Source organism: Colletotrichum costaricense (genome assembly GCF_030867565.1).
Source record: "Colletotrichum costaricense strain IMI 309622 chromosome Unknown Scaffold_6.1, whole genome shotgun sequence".
Classification (NCBI taxonomy): domain Eukaryota; kingdom Fungi; phylum Ascomycota; class Sordariomycetes; order Glomerellales; family Glomerellaceae; genus Colletotrichum; species Colletotrichum costaricense.
The window spans coordinates 39,274-58,976 of NW_026848235.1; the positions used below are offsets into that span (position 1 = coordinate 39,274).

At 48.1% G+C, this 19,703-nt stretch overlaps 7 protein-coding genes across 7 annotated transcripts; 4 read left to right on the forward strand and 3 right to left on the reverse strand.

The window, feature by feature from the left end:
* Nucleotides 1-872: 872 nt before the first annotated feature.
* Nucleotides 873-2,393, forward strand: CCOS01_06220 (uncharacterized protein; the record flags this gene model as incomplete). Its single annotated transcript, XM_060454390.1, has 1 exon — nucleotides 873-2,393. The coding sequence occupies one exon, from the start codon at nucleotides 873-875 to the stop codon at nucleotides 2,391-2,393; it is 1,521 nt and encodes a 506-aa protein (XP_060314090.1).
* Nucleotides 2,394-2,753: 360 nt separating this feature from the next.
* Nucleotides 2,754-4,397, reverse strand: CCOS01_06221 (FAD binding domain-containing protein; the record flags this gene model as incomplete). The annotated part of the gene is made up of 5 exons (XM_060454391.1): nucleotides 2,754-3,251; nucleotides 3,326-3,699; nucleotides 3,777-3,789; nucleotides 3,847-4,048; nucleotides 4,099-4,397. 5 exons carry the CDS (start codon nucleotides 4,395-4,397, stop codon nucleotides 2,754-2,756), a joined length of 1,386 nt encoding a protein of 461 aa, XP_060314091.1.
* A 1,475-nt stretch (nucleotides 4,398-5,872) lies between these two features.
* On the forward strand, nucleotides 5,873-6,592 carry CCOS01_06222 (uncharacterized protein; the record flags this gene model as incomplete). The annotated part of the gene is made up of 1 exon (XM_060454392.1): nucleotides 5,873-6,592. One exon carries the CDS (start codon nucleotides 5,873-5,875, stop codon nucleotides 6,590-6,592), a length of 720 nt encoding a protein of 239 aa, XP_060314092.1.
* Nucleotides 6,593-6,676: 84 nt separating this feature from the next.
* On the forward strand, nucleotides 6,677-7,527 carry CCOS01_06223 (uncharacterized protein; the record flags this gene model as incomplete). Its single annotated transcript, XM_060454393.1, has 3 exons — nucleotides 6,677-6,813; nucleotides 6,864-7,323; nucleotides 7,387-7,527. The coding sequence occupies 3 exons, from the start codon at nucleotides 6,677-6,679 to the stop codon at nucleotides 7,525-7,527; spliced, it is 738 nt and encodes a 245-aa protein (XP_060314093.1).
* A 215-nt stretch (nucleotides 7,528-7,742) lies between these two features.
* Nucleotides 7,743-9,404, reverse strand: CCOS01_06224 (beta-fructofuranosidase; the record flags this gene model as incomplete). The annotated part of the gene is made up of 2 exons (XM_060454394.1): nucleotides 7,743-8,912; nucleotides 8,964-9,404. 2 exons carry the CDS (start codon nucleotides 9,402-9,404, stop codon nucleotides 7,743-7,745), a joined length of 1,611 nt encoding a protein of 536 aa, XP_060314094.1.
* Nucleotides 9,405-13,003: 3,599 nt separating this feature from the next.
* Nucleotides 13,004-13,539, reverse strand: CCOS01_06225 (ent-kaurene oxidase; the record flags this gene model as incomplete). Its single annotated transcript, XM_060454395.1, has 3 exons — nucleotides 13,004-13,181; nucleotides 13,359-13,451; nucleotides 13,499-13,539. The coding sequence occupies 3 exons, from the start codon at nucleotides 13,537-13,539 to the stop codon at nucleotides 13,004-13,006; spliced, it is 312 nt and encodes a 103-aa protein (XP_060314095.1).
* Nucleotides 13,540-15,256: 1,717 nt separating this feature from the next.
* Nucleotides 15,257-15,628, forward strand: CCOS01_06226 (acetyltransferase; the record flags this gene model as incomplete). The annotated part of the gene is made up of 2 exons (XM_060454396.1): nucleotides 15,257-15,550; nucleotides 15,605-15,628. 2 exons carry the CDS (start codon nucleotides 15,257-15,259, stop codon nucleotides 15,626-15,628), a joined length of 318 nt encoding a protein of 105 aa, XP_060314096.1.
* Between the last annotated feature and the right edge of the window lie 4,075 nt (nucleotides 15,629-19,703).

The window sequence follows — 19,703 nt, forward strand, 5'->3', positions numbered from 1 at the left end:
GTTTGTGATGGAAAGAGGCAATATGAGAACCGCCCAAAAATATATGTTTGCATAGGGACACGGCATGCAAGTCCCTAGGTCAACTCTCACAGCCAAAATCGTCTAGAGCCAAAATCACCAGATTTGATGTTTGCCTTTTAATCCTGCAACATCAGGTTTGTTTAGGGCTTAGAGCCATCTACCGTGAAATCACACACAGTAACTGTTCCACGGTTCATTAGACACGGAGAACCGAACGCGCGAATCTTCAACAGCATCGGCGGTTAGGTATAGTTCCGCTCCGCGCCGGGGCCGACAGTGTCTTAAAGACGTAACAGTAACGTAAAAACGACGACTAGGCCTCTGAATTAGTGGGGAAAAGATGGAAATAGTGGCGGATATAAGAAGCCGCTATACTATAAGGAACGGGTTTTGTTCGATTTAGTGTGAATCGGCGGAGACACCATGTCTGACGCCGAAGATGTTGTGGATCTCGTAACGGATGACCTTCCGGTCGACGCTACGGGAGCTGAGCCGGTTCTTACGCGATTAACTCGGTAGACAATAGATTGAGAGAATGTGTACTGGCCCTGAGGACCTAGTGGCGGCCCATACAATCACTCAAACCCTCTACATTGGGACCCGGCGTTCTGGGAAGCTCAAAGTACATTGAGCCCTATTGACATAATATACACTCAACCTAAGCCATTTCTGCTGGTGCTCTGAATAGTCCATATTTTCATTAGGCCAGGAAGTTTCCAGGGTGCATGTGGGCTTTGTTCAATCGGTGACTTATAAATGCCCTCGGGTACCGTGTGATTGAAGAATCAAAATTGTCGTTCAACTCGACACCTCATCCCCTTAAACATCATTTCCTACTTGAGTCAGAGCAAATGGCGATGAACTTAGCGACTGAGGACCCAAAATCATCCGCGGCCAGCTTCCGCACCTTCATCGAAGAGTTGGCCGAAGAGAACGACCTACTAAGCATCACTAAAGAGGTCGATCCTCATCTGGAGCTAGCAGCCATCACACGAAAGGTTTACGAAACCAGAGACAAGGCCCCCCTCTTTCAATGCGTCAAGGGTCGCACCGAAGATGGCCTCTTTCGTGTTCTTGGGGCACCAGTCGGGGCGAGCAAGCTTCCTGGCAAGTGTTTCATCCGCATCGCGAAGTCGTTGGGGCTACCGTCTACATCGAGTGGACGAGACATAATCGAAGCAATCAACCAAGCAAAAAGGCTCCAACCCATCCCTCCAAACGAATTCGAAACTGGCCCGGTAAAAGAGTTCAAGATCGCTGGAGAACATATTGACCTCGAAAGCCTTCCCATCCCCATGTTACATGAGGCTGACGGCGGCCGTTATCTCCAGACCTTTGGCATGTTCATTGTGCAAAGCCCCGACGGGGCGTGGGTTAACTGGTCTATTACCCGCGGCATGGTTAATGGCAAACGGACCATGGTCTGCCCGACAATGTCCGCGCAAGACATCGGACGCATTCGCAATATGTGGCTGGAAAGGGGCGAGGATATGCCCTTTGCCTTATGCTTCGGGGTTCCGCCTGCCGCCATCATGGTGAGCGGGATGCCAATTCCGAAGGGCGTGAATGAGAGCGGTTTCGTGGGCGCCCTTATCGGCAAGCCAGTGGAGGTCACTAAGTGTGAGACCAGCGAGATTCGGATTCCCTGCGATACCGAGCTGGTTCTGGAAGGTCTTGTCTCCGCAACGGAGATGGCGAATGAGGGACCTTTTGTCGAATACCATGGTCATGCCTTCCAAGGCGTGGCTAAACCTGCCCCCGTCTTCCGAGTTGATGCCATCACATACCGGAAAGATCCCATTGTGCCAATTTGCGTCACGGGGCGGGCAGCGGAGGAGAGCGAAACGGTATGGGCTCTGACTCAGGCGGCCGAGGTGCTCAACATTTGCCAAGCCGCCGGCCTCCCTATCAGGATGGTATGGAGCCCGTTTGAATCTCACTGCCTCTGGTTCGCTCTGCAGGTAGACTGGGCCGCGCTTCGTGCCCTACGGACCGATATGGAGGAATTCTGTAAGAAGGTAGGCACAATCGTCTTCGCCTCGAAGCCAGGCTTCTACATCCCCAAAGTGTACCTGGTCGGAGAGGACATCGACCCAACGGATCTCAACGACGTGATCTGGGCCGAGGCCACCAGGTGCCAGCCTGAGGTGAATGAATTTTTCTTCGACGACTATGGAAACATCCCGTTGATTCCGTATGTCAGTCGGGGGTTCAGGAAGGGGAGAAATCATGTCAAGGTTGTACGATGTTGCATGTTCCCTGAAGAGTTCACAGAAGCTAAAGAGAATTGGAAATCGGCGTCTTTCCGAGGTTCGTACCCCCAAGACATCCAGGATAAGGTCGACAGCCAGTGGACATCCTATGGGTTTTAATCCCTTCCAAGTACTGGGAGCAAATCATGTCAAAGTGGACTTATTGAAGGATTACACAGGGTTAGTAAGTCAACATAAAAATTAGTACGTGATTCCATTCTCTGCCTTTGAATTGATTACTGAGTGTCCAATTTTTCGTTGTATAATGATGGCTTCACTCCTCTATCTTGCGCAAACGTGGATTTATGGTTTATGTAATGCAGATCTCCAGCTTGATACTAACGAGTTGCTCAGGACAAACTAATGATAACTTGATTGGCTCTTGATAGATCTAGTACTATGCATGTAAAAGGAATGAAGCGGCAAGACACTGATTCAAAGAGCGAAAGTGAAGGAAAGTAGCCCTGTGCATGTATTCTCCTAGCGGGTTTTGGGCACCCATACCAACCGTCCAGCACTTTGAGCTAGGTATAGAGACACACCAAGAGTCACCACTAAGAGCGTCCCGGTATTCCAACCAAACAAGGAGTACCTAGAAGAAATTGCAGGCAACTCGTCATTGTAAGGCGTCGTATGGGGTCTTTCCGGTGCGGGGAGCTTCTCTATATGTGGACCAGCAAGAGACTGCTTGAGAATTTCTTTGAAGAAGAGGTCATCCCCGAGCCAGGGTAGAACGTAATGTATAATAAGCCCTGAAAACGGCGGCTGTTGGCAGAGGAATGCGCCATCTCGACGACCCTTCTTCATCATGCTGGAGGCCCGTTCATATCGAATCGCGCATACTTCACTTAGCGCCTTTTCGATGAATTCAGGTTGGAGGTCTGGAGAGGTTGGAATCTCGCTACGCGTGAGGGCATTGACAAGATTCGCTGCCGCCTCAATCGCACCGTTTCCTCCTTGAGCTGAGATCGGATGAACCTGGATGGTGATATTAGCACACCTATCCACCTCTGTAGTCTATGTAGTCCTGGGTCCGTGCTTTACGGCAGTACCTTGGTTGCCGCATCACCAATGATAAGAATCCTCTGGAAATGCCATCGCCTGAACACATGTTCCTCCAACGGGACCAAGGTAGACTTGATACGGTTGTCGTAGAGATCCCCGAACGTCAGTTCTTCTGTGATGTGATCATGTCGATGTTGTGTCGACAGCAAGAACTCATCCTCCTTAGAGAATTTAGGAATGTCTTTTCCGAATTTTGTCTCTCCTAATTCGTGGAACAGGAACCAATACACCCGGTCTCCCGGTGCGGATATGACCAGGTATAGATGGCCTCGGAAGAACGTGCTCTGCTGAGTAGCACCAGGCGGGAAGTTTACTGGTTGCTTAGAAATTCCGAAGATGCACTTCATGCTCGATTGTACGACTATGCATAACGGTTAGTATGTCTCTCTTCGCCAACACTACGTCAGTGCAACGTTGTGGAAATCCTTATATACTTACTTGATCTCTCTGACTGGGGAAACGCAATTGGATCAGAGACACTAGCTATCCGCCACATCTCTTCTCGTACCTTACTATGAACTCCATCACCGCCGACCAGGATATCGCCGGTATGTGTCGATCCATCCTCCGTGGTGACCAAAACTCCTGTAGAGCTGGTTTCCACGTGGACTACACGCTTGCTCGTAAGGACTTTGTCCTTTTGTTTCAAGTTGTCGTACAGGATTTGAAGTAACATCTGTCTATCTAACCACAAAGACGCGTATCCGGCGCTTTCTTGGTCAGTGTCATGGACATCAACTCTTGAAAGAATTCAACCGACTGTTTCTCCATTCTTTCTGAAATAGTAGGTCCAGGAGCTGATGAGATCGGTTTCCCATTCGCATCGCGGAAGGTCACCCTGTGGTAGTAGTTTCCAGCAGCCTCTCGGAGTCGCTCATAGCAGCCTAGTTGATCCAGGATGCGCAGGCCGTTGGGAAGTAAGCCGATGCTAGCTCCGACTTGGGGCGCAATCTCAGGATACGCTTCGAGAATCGTGTATTCGATGTCGAATCTCTCCAGCATATTGGCAAGAGAAAGGCCAGCGACACTGCCGCCTACAATGACGATTTTGATACCCATGCCGTCGGGTTCGAACAACAGAGCATGGAATGGTTACTGGATAATATGGAAGAATGGAAGGTCGACTTGGACTGCAAATATAGATTTCCTATGATCTCTTTCGCTTCGAGCAGTTCTGCCTTGATCTATGTCTTTTGCAGATGGCGACATTTCGGATCTTGGCAAATTCCGCCCCGCCGGCTGTTCGGTATCACGGAATCTTGACTTTATATTCCCCGTTATCCACCGGTAACAGAGCCCGGTATGTAGCAGCTCGTATCGCTACTTCTCCAGCTAACTTGGCTCATTGCCGTCTCCTTGACCCAGTGTCTCCACAGCGAGTTTTTGAGTTGTCATTATAAGGACACCGGGAGGAGCCGAATCTCCGATCTTCAGGATAAAACGGTAGTGGCCGACAGGTTAGGGCACAATACGACCCTGGGAAATGTTTTCCTTGTGTGATAATCAAGCTCGCGCTTGCGGAAGCTTTTATCAGAAACCTATTCTACTGCATTAATGGACCTTCAAACATGTCCTGAATGTTTTCGTTCATGGATGACGCCGCCTTTTATGCACATCGCGGTCGTTATTCGGCGCATAGATAAAAGCCTCACTCACAGCAACAATTTTAGGATCACCGGAGTGCAAACGTAATTTAACTCTGTCGATGCCTTATTCGCGAATTCTTGCCACGTTGCTTTTCAAACTTCTCCGTATCGTGACAGAAGCGGACCGGCCTCTTCTTCGAGGATCAGAATTCTCGGAAGGCAGTTCCCAGGTGCTGCAGAGTCTAGGAATCCAGTTGTCAGACCAAGTCCGCCAATTGGGTTGTTGAACTTTAAAAGATGAACAAAGTCATCTCATTCTGAAACGCGCGGCATTGAACATGACTTACATGCGCAGCATCACCACAGAGAACAATCCTCTCAGTATGGAAAGTCTTTGCGCACCTTTGATGGGCCCAATAGGGATTTGCATTCACCAGATCGTACTCCAAGGGTCTAGGTCCTGGAAGTAGACTCTCGTCCTCCTCATGGAGTTGCTTGATGATGTCTATCTGGGTCCACGATCTCGTTCCCACTCGTTCCCCTCATCGGGGGACTTCTATGTACGGGCCATGTTGCTCATATTGAGTGTTCTGTAAGGTAGTTGTCAGTTGGACTTCTGGCTACGTGTCAATTGAATTGTCTTTTGTAAAAGGTAGAGTACTCAGTTCGGCACCTTTCGTCGTACCAAATACCTCCAAGCCAGTTACATTCCCAAAAGTCAGAGTGCATGACAATATAAGTTCTGTTTGAGGCCCCACATCCACGATGTGGGCACATCCAATGCTTCTGGCCCGTATATTGGCTATTTGTTCGAAGAGAAAAAAAGGAATGATATGCTACCCCAGATGTTCCATTAGCTGCAATCCTTTAGGTGCATTGATAATTCTGTAGCACATTATCCCTTTGCGCTCAGGCGCCCGGCTCATGACGACGGTCCTCCTTCTCAACATGACGCAACATTCCACTTGGTTTGACTGGCTAAGCGTGAAACGAGAGATGGATGTCATGCCCACGATATTATCCTGTATTTCTGCCAGCGCTATGGCTATTATTGCTACTTTAGTCTACAGACTTATTTTGCATCCTCTCTCCCATCTGCCTGGCCCTCTGCCAGCCAGATTAACAGGTCTCTGGCGCACCACAAAATACATTCAAGGCGACTGGCACGATGACATACTCTCCATCCATGACAAATATGGAAGAGTGGTACGAATTGCACCAAACGAAGTTTCTGTAGTGGACGAGTACGCCATGAAAAACTTGTACGGCCACGGTCACAATGCCGCCAAAACAGATTGGTACTCCATTTGGGACTCTCCCATTACAGCACCTCAATCATTCTCGGAATTGGACCAGAAGCAGCATAGCTTTCTTAGAAAGCACCTGGCGAGTGCTTGCTCAATGTCTTCAGTCCTCAACTACGAGGTCCATATTCAGGCCTGCCTCGATTTACTGATCCGAAAGCTCGAGAAATACACCCAAGCTGGTGAAACTGTTGACATGGCTGTACGGACTAATGCGTTTGCATTTGATGTAGTTGGTGAACTCGACTATGGTTCCCAATTTGGCCATCTTCAGGAAGAAAAGGACGTAGGTCAACTTCGAAAAACCATGTTCGATATTTCCAAGCTCTTGTCATCCGTCGGCCACCTCCCGCGGTGGTTATAGCTTGTCACAAGTCGTGGCGCTCAAATGATTACTGGGTTCTTCAACGCAGACCAACCCCTAGTAGCTTTCCGCAATTGGTCCGCGATGAGACTCCAGAAACGTCTAGACGACCCTAAGATGACCGGACGAGAAGACCTTCTGGCTTATTTCTGCCGAATGAAGGACCTCGAAGGCAAGCTAGCTTTCTTTGTTGAAATCTTGGTGGAGGCGATGAATTTAGTGTAAGTTCGACCTCCTCGTCATAACGCATAGCTACTAAGAGAAAGTCCAGTGGGGCAAGAGCAGACACAATCTCTATTAGCATGCGAACCTGCCTCTTTTACTTGGCAACAAATTCAGAAGTGCTGGCTAAGCTGAGAGAGGAGATTGACAACTTTTACAATGTAAATAATTTGAAAGCACCCATTTCTTACCTGGAAACTCAAAAGCTGCCCTATCTGCAAGCAGTTATCAAGGACGCCATTCGACTACTACCGTCCATCGTCTTTCAGCTCCCACGACACACACCACCTGACTTTAAGGTAAGGGGTATCAAGATCCCGGTGAACACAATGATTGGAATCAGCCCTATAGCCCAAAATCGCGATCAGGAAATATGGGGTTCAGATGCGAACGAGTTCCGCCCGGGCCGATGGCTCGAAAACGAAGACAAGACAAGATACTTTGATCGTAGTACGATGACATTTGGCGGTAGCGGGCCAAGAATGTGTATGGGAAGGAACATTGCGCTGGTAAGTCGGATAGGACCACGAGCTTTGAGTGGAAGTCAAACTGACCAGGTATGGTTTCTATAGGTGGAGCTGCACAAGTTCGTGGCTCAGTTCGTACACATCTTCGACTTTAAGCTTGTCAATACGGATGCTCCATGGAGAATCAAGGCGTACTGTACCGCGTATCAGAGCGAAGTTTTCAGGAATATAAGCCGACGGAAATAAAGTCTTCAGCAGATCGCATCATCGATTGATGCCCGAGAATGGAAGGCGTGGATGTTCTGCTTGTCCAACTATAGTTTACTTGATAACTACTCCCAGCATACATTACGACATTGTTTGTTGCTTTGATTGTTTAACGCCTGTCCCACCCGTTAGGGTCAGGGCGCCTTCGTCGGTTGTCGAGTACTGTATACGTTAAAATAGTGCCATTGCTCTGTCTATTTCCATGTGCTTTCTAACCCATTAACCTTGACGCTCACTCTCATGCTATTAGGTAGGTCTATGGTACTCAACACAAAGCGCGACAATGGCTGAGTCGTAAAGAACGTGCTAGTCGCGCTATCGAGGCCACCGTTAATAAAGACCTCAAGAATCGACCTATCAATCACTCCACTGAGACTCCACGAGTTTTGTTCTGTTGTCAAACTGCTAATGGACGTTCTTTCTGTGAAAAAGATATTTTCGAAGCCCCGGGCGCCATTCCGGTTGACAAAAAACACGGGATCCCCGCCGAAGAAGTATCCGCCGTTGATGTACTCGCCGGTAGCAGGACTCGAGAACGTAAAGTTCAAAGAAGCAGTTGCTGAGATATCTTTCTCTGGAATGCCTGTCACATTGACCTCCCAGTGAATCGCGTTGGATGCCACATCGGCATAGTCCACGATCAGTGTCCCGTTACCCATGCTGTGGTTGGAAGCCAGTTCACGACCCAGCACAGGCTCCAAATTGTACGGGGCCGAGACCAACTTCCATCCCACTCGCTTCGCCTTAGTCAGATAGTTCTGACGCGGAAGACTCATGATGCTTCGCCAGCCTTCCTTGTCAGTCGGAACCGTTTGTGCATATTGCCAATTGGATGCCCATGCGATTGACACCGGGAATTCCTCGGCCGGGACGCCGTAGAACCATTGCCCGGCATAGTTATCCTTTCCAAAGTCTGCAATTCTCGCAGCCGCGTCAACAGCCTCAAAGTGAGTGCCGTTGAAAGTGCCAGGATGATACTCCGTTATAGAACCTCCTAGGGGCGCACCTGGGTTTATGCTGATGGCCATAAGCCACATGTCGTCCTGCCTCTTGCCCTCTGCGTCTATGTAAGGCATAGAAATCAGGTTTGGGCACTCATACTGCAGACCGAGAAGCCCATGATGGGAGAAGTTGCTAGTTGGTGTCCAATCTTTCAGATTGGGTGACGTGAAGATACCGATGGCAAAGTCATGTGGATAAGCAACCACCATGACCCACGAGCCGTTGTAACGGACGACTTTGGGATCGCGGAACTGCGCACTTGTACTATTGATGACGGGGTTGTTTGCATATGGAGTGAAGGTGTACCCTCCATCTCTGGAATAAGCGATACCCTGAGTCTGCAGCGTCGGCGATGCCAGAGTCTTGTTAAATTAGCCACAGTGGTATCGAAAGCTCAATTGGTGTAAACTCACATAGATTGCAACCACGCCGTTGTCTTGGTCTGGGAAGAAGCCGGATGTATTGTTCACATCAACAACAGCACTTCCAGAGTAGATGAAGACATCTTCTTCGGGGGGGAAGAGAGCTATGGGCTGATTTGACCAATGGTACAAGTCTTTGGACGTTGCATGTCCCCAATGCTGGTTGCCTGCAACAACGCCCGTAGGATTGTACTGGTAATACAAATGCCAAACGCCATCGGCGTCTCGGAACATGCCATTGGGGTCGTTCATGAAATTTTGAGGGGGAGAAAAGTGCACTTGAGGGCGGTACGCGCCATTGTAATCGCCAACGATGGGTGTCCCAGTTGGAACATGGACAGGTTGAGAAGAAATGGTTGATTGGCCAAGTGTATGCCGGGTGAACTGGGCGACACCGACAAGGGTCGTCAAGAAGGCACTGCGAATCGCCATGGTATCTATTGTACTACAAAAGGAGGCATCCGATAATATGACATTTACTATCACCATAGGGAGCTACCAACGCGATTTATATACAAAAGCCTAATCGCCGAGAGACCGCTTTTACGAGAGTTATGTCCACTTAAGGCCACGAGCCTAAATGCTTCTCCACAAGAAAAGATGCTTTACCCCACGGAGAACAGGTCGCAAGGCATTCCCAGCGTTGTCTTGACTCGCCCTCCCCGCGATTTTAGTCATGGGGAAATGGCGGAGGAAGCTATCCTTGAAGGAGTGGACAAACGTTAGCGTACTGGTACGACATAGCCAAGGTAAATTTGGGCACTGAGGTAAAAGTTGGCGGGGCTTCGTGCGGTTTAGTGAATAAATTGAGTGTTCATCGGGCCGACGATCAAGAAACGTGTTTGTGATATCCACTTCGGGGAAAATTTCGCCTTGGCTAATGGGCTAGAGGAAGACAAGAGGGCGCACGGAGAAGTCCTCGCTGAAACTTCTTGATTTCTCCTCACCTAACGTACGAGAGAGAGGAGCATCCCACCCGGAAGCTAAGATCAAGAGGGATGAATGAGCTCCGCCTTGGAGGTTGCTCTTCAGATCATCTATAATACGACGAGTCTCACCTTTTCCGGTAATCCGAAGGTACCATAGCACATGGCACAACTAGTTTTCCAGTCTGTCAAAGGGTAGGACAGGGCGGTATGCATGTCAACCTAACAATGGATGGTACATGCATTAATCACAGCAGGATTCAGTGTCGGAACACTCCAAGAGCGTTGATGTCTAGGTTAGTCCGTTTTATCGCCAATGATTGAAGTGCTGTCATGCCTGTATGAAATGGTTGCAGGATGTCTCAGACGTATCTCGTACATAGTGACTTGCATCTTTATGTTGGATATCCTACTCCGTAGAATCGTACTTAGATAATACACACTACACTCTCTTTCTCTCGTATCCACCCCTATTCTGGTGGCAGCTGCGAACCTTGTAAGTTCTTCTTCCACAATCTATTTCGCCTCCTACCAGACCCAGTAGATTCTTGCAATATCAAATATGAAGCCTCTTTCTTCTTTGGCCCTGCGTGGGTCGTGCGGCACTCAAATTTCCGGCCAGAAAGGGTCTCCAAGTTTAAAGACCGTCTCTATATTCAGGAATCGTTCAAACGAAGACGTAAACTGGAAAAACTACGATCAGATCACGACGGTTTAGAGAAATGCAAGGGTTGAGGAACAAGTGGCTGAAATGACCCTATAAAGGCTATGATTCGTGTTCTCCAATTCTTCGATGAGATCAAGTTTCAGCTTGTCTTAGATGCTGTGAACTGTGGATGATTAGACCCGGAGGATGCTTCCAAAGGTCAAAGATGAACGCATTTCTTAGAGATTTCAGTTGGATTAATAGTTAGCAACATCGAGCTCGCATAATTCTGCTAAGAACTAAACTTAGATTTGCTTGACACCATGGTCTAGAATCACCTTGTCGCCTAGTCATTCCTTGCGATCAAATCCTAACGCTATATGCTGGGGCATGCATCTCTCTATGTAGGCACTGATCATGTACAGAAGATGCGTCGAGTGCGATTATTAGCTAAAGGAACCACAAACCTAGAGAAGTAGATGGGCCCATGTACGGTAATCCAAATGCCGGGATAAACCGAACTAAGTTTGCAGCATACAGGTATCATCGATATTGTAGACTGAGTCAGCTCTACCTCATGGCGCTATTGAGAAATGACCGCGGCGTTCGAGAAGCATATTATTTCAAATATCAATTCTTTGTTTGTTTGATCAATTGAATCAAACTATGTATTAGTAAATATTACTGCCTAGTTCTTAAGCCGTTGACTACCACAAACCTGGCCTTTCAGGTCGATTTCCTCAAACATTGGGGTCAGCGGCCCCAAACCCCCGAAGCCCGCTATAGTATGGAATTTAGTCCAAAAGCACCTGAAATAGACACCAAAGACTTGATCAAGAGTCTGCTGAAAATGATTCAGCGTTCTAAGTCCTTTGTTCAAAGAGACAGTATTAGAGGCGTCGTCGGGGGCTGCAACAGGACCAATGCCGCACCTCTACGTAACCTATCCCATCCGTCGAGGAATAACGTCAATACAAGCATCTCCAATTTTCCTCCAATTTCACAAATTCCTTGAAGATGCACTCGTGGGGATAATGGAAATATGATCGGATTATCGTATAATTCGCTAGTACCCCTTACAAAGATACGTATCTATGTACTGACATCATGCCGCGACAGATAGGATAGATCTTGCAATCACAGTGTTAAAGAGCTAAAATTACATCGTTAGGCCGATCAGGCCGACAAATGTGCGAATGGTAAGGAACTGCTCTATATCGATACCAGTGTCTACAATGTTTTTTGACGCTGGTCTGTATGGGCAGAAGGTTCAGTATAAGTAAGGCAACGCTTATTGCCCATATGACTGGAAGAAGAGAAGCATCGAAGACTGTGGATTCACATCGAAAGAGCTCTATATTGCAGTCCCAGGAGTTGAAGAGACCCAAGAAAGCCGCAAGGGCAATATGTAACCTGCAAAAAAGGGAACCATCATCACACATATGACGGGAGTTAATACACCCACGACGCTAGTAGGCAGAAGAGACACAACTAACCTGATCGCCGTCTCCCAGTGAACAGCCTAGTAAACTAAAACCAAGTACTATAATATTGCAACAAGAATGACTTCACAAACCAAGCCCACCACTGATGACATGTTCGTGGTCTTCGAGCAGAAGAGGCGATGAGACACGATAGGCAATGCAGGTTTTGCTTCATAAAAGTCGAAAGTGGCGAGCGCCGCAACGCCTAAAACTATAAAGAGCAAGGCTCACTACGAGGCCCATGAAAACAGGTATCCAGCCCAACTTAGTAGCAACACAAACATCGTGATTCTAGAGACGACAAGCCCCTTGTCAATCTGCCACGAGTTTTGGCAAACAGCAATGGGCATATGAAGTGGGGGGAAAGTAACTTGAAGTAGTCCATCTAGAACGAAGAAAGAAGATCAGTCTATATACTGGACGAATGGAAGATCCACGTAGACAAGCACATGGCAGAATGCCTGACAAGTACTGATACGACACCAGTTCCGGGACATAATCTAGGAGAGCCGTTCAATCTTACTGAAAGAGGAAGAACCGAGTGTGGTTAGCCCTAAACTGAGAAAGAAAATAGCAAAGGGATGCCGGTTACGAGAATCGGTAGATTAAAACCATTCGATCGATCTCCATTTAGCATACAGAACAAAAAAGGCACCAATAGAAAGACCAAGGGTACTACCGACGGCGTTGGGATGCCAATCAAGTCAAGGGATGTCGAACATGCTTCAATTTTCGTACTCTCGGCAGAAATAACTTAAACAAGAACATCGATGCTCCAAATGCCGAACCCCTGGGAATGGGATTCGGCTAACAGCGAACGCTAGGGTAGGGGGGTCAGAAGTCCTTATGTCAAAATTAGTACTTCAGTAGAAGTGTAGGGGGAGAGAGACTGACTACTTATACAAGGGAGATATGTCGCAATCCGATGCGGATGGCGAATTCATGAGGAGGCAGTGAGACAGAGTGTCAGACTACTCAGCAAGGGGGTGGATTTATGACACGTAAACGGATTAAGCTGTTCACGGTGAATTCCTTGGTAATGTTGAGCCAGGCCGGGTTGCGGCAGCCCACGTCGCCAAGAAACACACGAGATGATGTGCGCGCAACAAGTTTTAAGAGTGCGGACTTCAGTACAGCCTCCTTCTGTTCTGCAGTGTGTCGGTTGCATTACTCAAGCGACGCCGGGCCATTCCACATTTTTAAAGCCACTTTACCTTTGGATTCCCCGAAGATCTCTCGGCATGCTTGATCACACTCGTCAGCTAGAGGTACAGTTACCTTCCCTGAGAAATGTGTCAGGACATATTGAGTCATGTAAATTTCAGAACACCAGATAGTCCACGGACCGAGAGTTTGTGTGATCTTGACTCTGGTAACGTCAGTGACCAGGGAATTCAGGAATGCCGTCTTTAAACCCAGGAACGTCTGAAAGAAATTGCTGCAAGGTCCGTAAGTGAACCAGCCAGTGACCGAACAGATGCGATTGCCCAAACCTGGTTGACAAATTCCATGAAATCGAGGTCGGCTTCGTTGCGAATGCCAATGGCAAATTCTGGGGAATGATAACCGTCTCGCCTATATCGGCGATAATTCGAAAAGGGGTAGTAATGCCGACCTGCATGAATGAGTGAAAGTCAAGTTGAGACGGAACTTACGAGCCACTTGCCTTAGCAAAACCGTCTTTGATGAGTTTGACCGAGTCAAATACGAATTGTCTTCTGGCCTTGAATAACCAATGTCGAAGATGGAGGTAGAGACGGTGACATCCGGAAATTTCGTGAGTTTAGATCTAGTATTCAGGACGGGAAAGGTAGTGCAGAGAAGTATGAAGAACATGGACATGAAGAGAGGTCTCAAAGACAGCGCCTCAACAACAGGTGCCCCGACAGTAGCATGGTTCGCAGCCATTGAGGCATCTGGAATAGTCTTGGCGTCCATGCCTATAGCTGCTGGCGATTCCAAGAGAAAAGTGCATAGGTACTTGCACGGTGTCCATCTGACAGGGAACACCATTAACGATGGGAGCTTTGGTCGTCGAGAACGCGACCATGGAGTTTTGAATCGGCAGGGAAGTCCAAAGCCGTGACGGTCAAAGTTGAACGGAATTCAGGGAACCATTGCAGGACATGAACCTCCTTGTGGGGGGGTTAGGCTAAACGAGCCAGCTTTCAGGGCTTGCAGCCCAACGACTCTGCAAGGACGCATGTTACAATCTTGTGAGAGGAATCTTTCGTAAGGAAACCCTTTCAAAAAGATCTGGCACGGTTTAATTGGGGATCTCGCAATGCTCTCAACGCCAATCATAGTTGAGTCTGAGAAAGCTTCATAGGTGCCAGGATTTTTGCCTATGACGAATCTAGACGCTCACCGCTGAGGCTCTCTGCAAGACTAGTATGGTTGCTTTAGTGCTGTGATCTTTTCTGTTTTGGATGTCTCACGTAAATCGAACCAGAGTGTCGCTCTCTTCGATTCTGAATACCCGCTTCTGCAAACAAGGCCAATTTCATAACTAAGGCTGGTTTTGGAAGGGGGACCTGCAGGGCCGGGAGCTGTAATCCGAACTCCGGCTTCATCTCAATGACTCATGGCCTCTCGGATAAATTCTAGAGGTAACGTTTGCACATTTGCTCAATTCCCTCTCGCACTATAGCATTTTCCAGTCTCCGACCAATGTTTGTGCGTTTTTAACTCAGTAACACCTTAACATCAATTCTCGTCGAACTATTTGCCCGTCGTTGTGATCATGGAATTATACATCCGACCACTATCAGTCAACGATCTGGATCGATGCGTTGCAGTGGAGGCCGCAGCCTTCCCCCCCGCCGAAGCAGCGACTCGCGAAAAGGCAAGTTGCTTTCCATATCGGCCTTCGTTGTTACGAACGAATTCATCATCAAGCTACATCTTATGACCCAGATCCCTGCCAGTTCGTACATAAGTAGCCACCAGCACACATATTGCCGCAGTGTTCAGGGGCAAGGGCGCGCTTGCAAAGAAGGCCACCGAACATATCTAATTCGATTGTGCATTCAGATTGAATATCGACTGACGGTATGCCCCGAACTCTGCTTAGGATTATTTGTCCGTAAGGGCAAAAGTAGCCCAGAGAGCGTTATCCGACAAGGGATCACCCCGGTCTACAGCCCATCCGAAACTTCGAGTCGTGATGAACTTATCGCACACACAATTTCCACCAAGTCAATCTCTTCTGTTGTCACAGACGAGGATATGGCTGTCCCATCTGCGTGGAAGATAAACCCGACCGCTACATACGACGTGGGGCATCGACCTGAAGGCAGAACTATCACTTTGCATTCACTGGCTGTCGCGCCCCATTTCCAGAAGTCGGGTTACGGCAAAACCCTCATGGCATACTACATCGAGCACATGATGCAAACGGCACAGGCAGAGAGAATTTCCATTCTCACTTACGACAGGCTGGTTTCGTATTATGAAAAGCTGGGCTTTACACACTATGGCAAGAGCCAATCCGAGTATGCTGGAGTAGCTTGGCACGATTTGGTATGGTCTCTCGAGGGCAATCATACAAGCTTCCTACTAACGTTCTCCATATAGGCTTACGTATTCAATATTGCGTGACCAACGTCGCGAAGACATTCCTAACGATCTAGAAGTCTTCAGTTTATACGTCCAAATTTCTCCTTGGCAGCTAGATCAAGGTCCGGCTTTTCATTCTAGGCCATATGCTAAACAGAAATTAGACGAGGGGTTTGATCACAATAGTCGTATTTCTCTGGTCTCCTTTTGGAAATCTACTCATTGTGTCTGATAGAAACATTCTAACAAACTAGCGTCTTCTCTTTGGCGTCGGAGCATCGAAGCTAGGCTCTCCGCTGCAGAGGCGATGTGAGAAGAATGGTCTACTAGAAAGGCGTACCGCGGTCGCCTCATATGACTCTGATAGACCTGATGATTCATCTCAGTACGGCTGATAGCGTTTTCATCTATGATGGTGAACATGTCTGTTTTGCTTAACCGTATTAGTGTGAACACGTCTCGTGCAAAATCTTCAGTTGATTGTAGACAAAGTCCTGAATTACTATGTCACAGGCCCGTAGTACCAGCCAACTGGAACTAGGCTCAGGATTAAAGATTTCGCGTGTATCATGTATACAGTCCTCATCTGCCGGCTTGCCATAGTTTCGCAGCTGCCAAAATAGCCAAAATGTCCAGCCGAAGGCATATCATTATCGGATAAGTTTCGTAGCTCAGTTTCACGGAAGAAGTGCTGATAACCGTCGTCTTTGGTAAAATATGCATGCTTTTACACTTTTCTTAGCCCCAGACAACCTCACAGGGGAGGTTGCGGATATCTGCTACCCATGGTTTGTTTAGCTGGCGTTCAAGAACGAGTACCGCTAGAAAAGGAGTAGTATCTGGCAGCTATATGTTGAGGATGAGATATTTTTTCTTAACATGAAGTATCATCAAGAAGTGGGAGACCATGGATAGGTGCCAAACTTTTCTCCATACAGGTTCAAGCCTTGACGTCGGGTGCAATGTCATATCAATGGTTACTCCACGAAACTTATTCAATCACAAGCTATCGGTCAGACTTATATGTCACTCAGACTGCTTGTTGCCACTATTCAGCCGACATCGTCAGTACTGATGCCATTCAATGTATACATAAGAACTATCAGTTCTGACAAAACTGAATACTGCCATGATGGTAGCTAATAATGAATGTTCTTCGAGTCGTGAGCTAGCCAATATTCAATCTATGTCATCATCACAAAGTGGGCATGGAAGCTCTTTTCCGAGTTCATCTCATTGGGCCAGAAGATACGTCAACTTCACCTTCGTAGGAAGTTCTTGCCAATATCTCCCTCAGATCGATATTGTCAGTAAGCCACGACCCTACGTTTGCCCAGAACATTTGGCGGCATCCGTCACCGCTGGAACCATGGAAACGACCTGCTGGGTGGATTCGCAAAAGTTGAAGTACCTTTGGCTGTCTTGTTGTTATACTAAAAGCTCATCAAACGATGTGTTCCACGCAACATACGTACAGAAATGCTGTCATGTGGTACAGTAATACCCTCATGGCTGGACTTCTGATATATCTGAGCTTCATCCTCTTGTACCTGTTTGCTCCAGTGTCTTGCACTTGAGCATTGGAATTGTTGGGTCCAACATCTTGCCTTCAGGTTTTAGTGTGGCCACCGCTTCAGCTTGAGCTAGCTTGTACGCCTGAATATCGCACCCTGGCACTTGTGACTGGAGGCATGTTTAGCACCATACCTAGGCCTAAGTCACTGACAACCTACGTTCGAAACACGGTATCTAAAAACGTGTGCATGAAAATTCTATCTTGTTGAATCACGATGCTGGTGATTTCAGTCACAGAACCTAATATTGAGCTGGCAGCGACTGACCCAAGTAATCTCTCGCGCTCTGCAACATGGTCCTGAGTTGGAACGATTTCTTCACAAAACATGTTTAAAGTCGTGTTGACTTGAATCAATAAATTCCTTGCAGAAGCTGTGTTATCTGCAATACCGGTCCAGGCTAACCGAAGTTTCTTGTCCCTTACAAATCTGGCAAAGACACAACAACACTCTGAAAGTCTAATTTGGCCAATCGTGTCCAATAGAGAGAAAGGGTCATGACAAACGGTGCGGCATTTCACTGGGCGACCTGATAAACCGCCAAAGACACGCCTAAGAACTCTGGGGCTTTGCCTCTCGATTGCAATCTGGCTACGGAGTACTCACCTCCGTAACATAGCCGGATTATCTTAAGAGTGCCTTATCCCAGCGCTGTGGTGTAGTGGCCCAGACACATTCGATGGCAAATTGCTCGGTGTTTCCAGTCAATGGTGGCGATCGTTCTAGACAGAAACGTAACTTTTACTTGGTAGTTGTTAATGTTACCCTAGCAAGTCTAGTATCTTGATTTTCATCCTCTGCGGAACGCGTCAATCGGGGAAGATGAGTGAACAGGGCTGCAAAGCACCGCAGTTAGACTGTCGCAACAACCATAATGATTGATGTTACTTACCATCCTAGTAACGATATCTTCCATCAGTTGTCGACGAGTTTCATGTGTGTCGATAAGTGATGATCGTCCTGTTGTCTTATCCATCCCCCCACCCGATGTAACACTCACTTGACTCACCTACTCTTTGCAGACGACCCTGCTGCTGTTCCCTCCCTTTTAGGTAACGTTTTGTTGGCTAGGTCGCGAATCCAACTCATTCAGGATCAGAACGGCATGTGCCGCACATTTTGAGTGTCTTGATAAATGCAGGCTATTTCAACACCAGCATTTACCGACGAGATGATCGCCCGGGGTACTGCCGCGGCAGTCGTGTATTAGCAGGAATTGCCAGCATGAATACCATAGCACACATCACTTGTACGCTAAGTTCGATGGATGCTTGTTAAGACTGACTACGGAGTTTGGTAGCGAGACCGAATTAGGAGAGCCATGTCACCAAAACAGCGCCAGCGACACTATAATACGACAGCAGGCAAGGGTAACAGAAGGGCTGGACTCCAGATTTGCGAGCTGATTTTCTGCTCGGAGGAGCACAGGAGCTTGTTGGGCAGCGCCTTCGCCTTACGGGATATCAGGTCGCATTGATAGAAGCAGATCGTCTGCTTGATCAGGTCTTCGTGGCCCCCACCAAAAGAGCGTTCCTACGTGTCTGTGGTAGCCAACTATCTGTGCGTTGGGGCGGCGTGGATTTAAATTGGGACCAGCGGACATTCATCCGTGACACCCGGGCTCCTCTTCAAGAACAAGGATCAAAATCTGACGCAATTCCTGGTCTTTTATCCGATCAAGAGCTGCGGGTCAGTCGCGAACTGTATGTACAAGTAGTCTGTCAGTCCTTGAGGCTCCTTGGCGTTGGTAAATGAAACCACCGGATCGCTGGTAGATTGGGAACTGGAGGCAATAGTGTGTATGGCATGGCTGGACATGCTCGTGGCTGTCAAAAGTAAGATGAAGAAATAAAGTTGCAATCTTGCCCCAATCGTAAAGACAAACTTCAAGGACCCTGCATCACCTCCTTGCGAGGGATGGAGAGGAAGCCAAAGAGTCAGTAGCGACCTGTCATGATTGTCTCACAAACTAGCCGATTGCAAGCCGCATTCCCACACGGTAGATGAAGAAGAAGCGTCAGAAGAAGCCGTAGAAGCAACAGCCACCACAAGAACCGCCCTAGAGGAAGCCCCATCATATGGTTGACTACGCCCGTAGACAGCTGTCAGTGTCAGAAGGGAGGCGCAAAGGGCCGGCTGGCTTGGTCCGGGTGGTCTCCCCTAAATGGGACGCCGATGACACCGTAATACGAGTGGAGATGGTCTGAGACAATCAGTTCCCTATTGCAGAATAGCATCGGCTTCAGTCCGCATCGTTGGGGGTGACACTTTTGTTCCTCCTTCTAGTGTAGGTAGTGTAGCATCTCCCAAACTTCCAGCCAGTCGCAGAACAGAACTCGGTTGGGCGTGGCTTTGTGCTCTTTTGTGTTCCCATGGCCATGTCATCCATCATGTCCGCACAGTCACCCAATGCTGTCTGTGCGAAGGTCCCAGTGAAATTCCAACCTCCACAGCTTGGGTAGCAGATTGCCACGACTCCTTATTACTTTCAAGCCTCAACGCCCAACTTGCATTACTCCGGCAATGTCCGCCTCCGGCCGCCG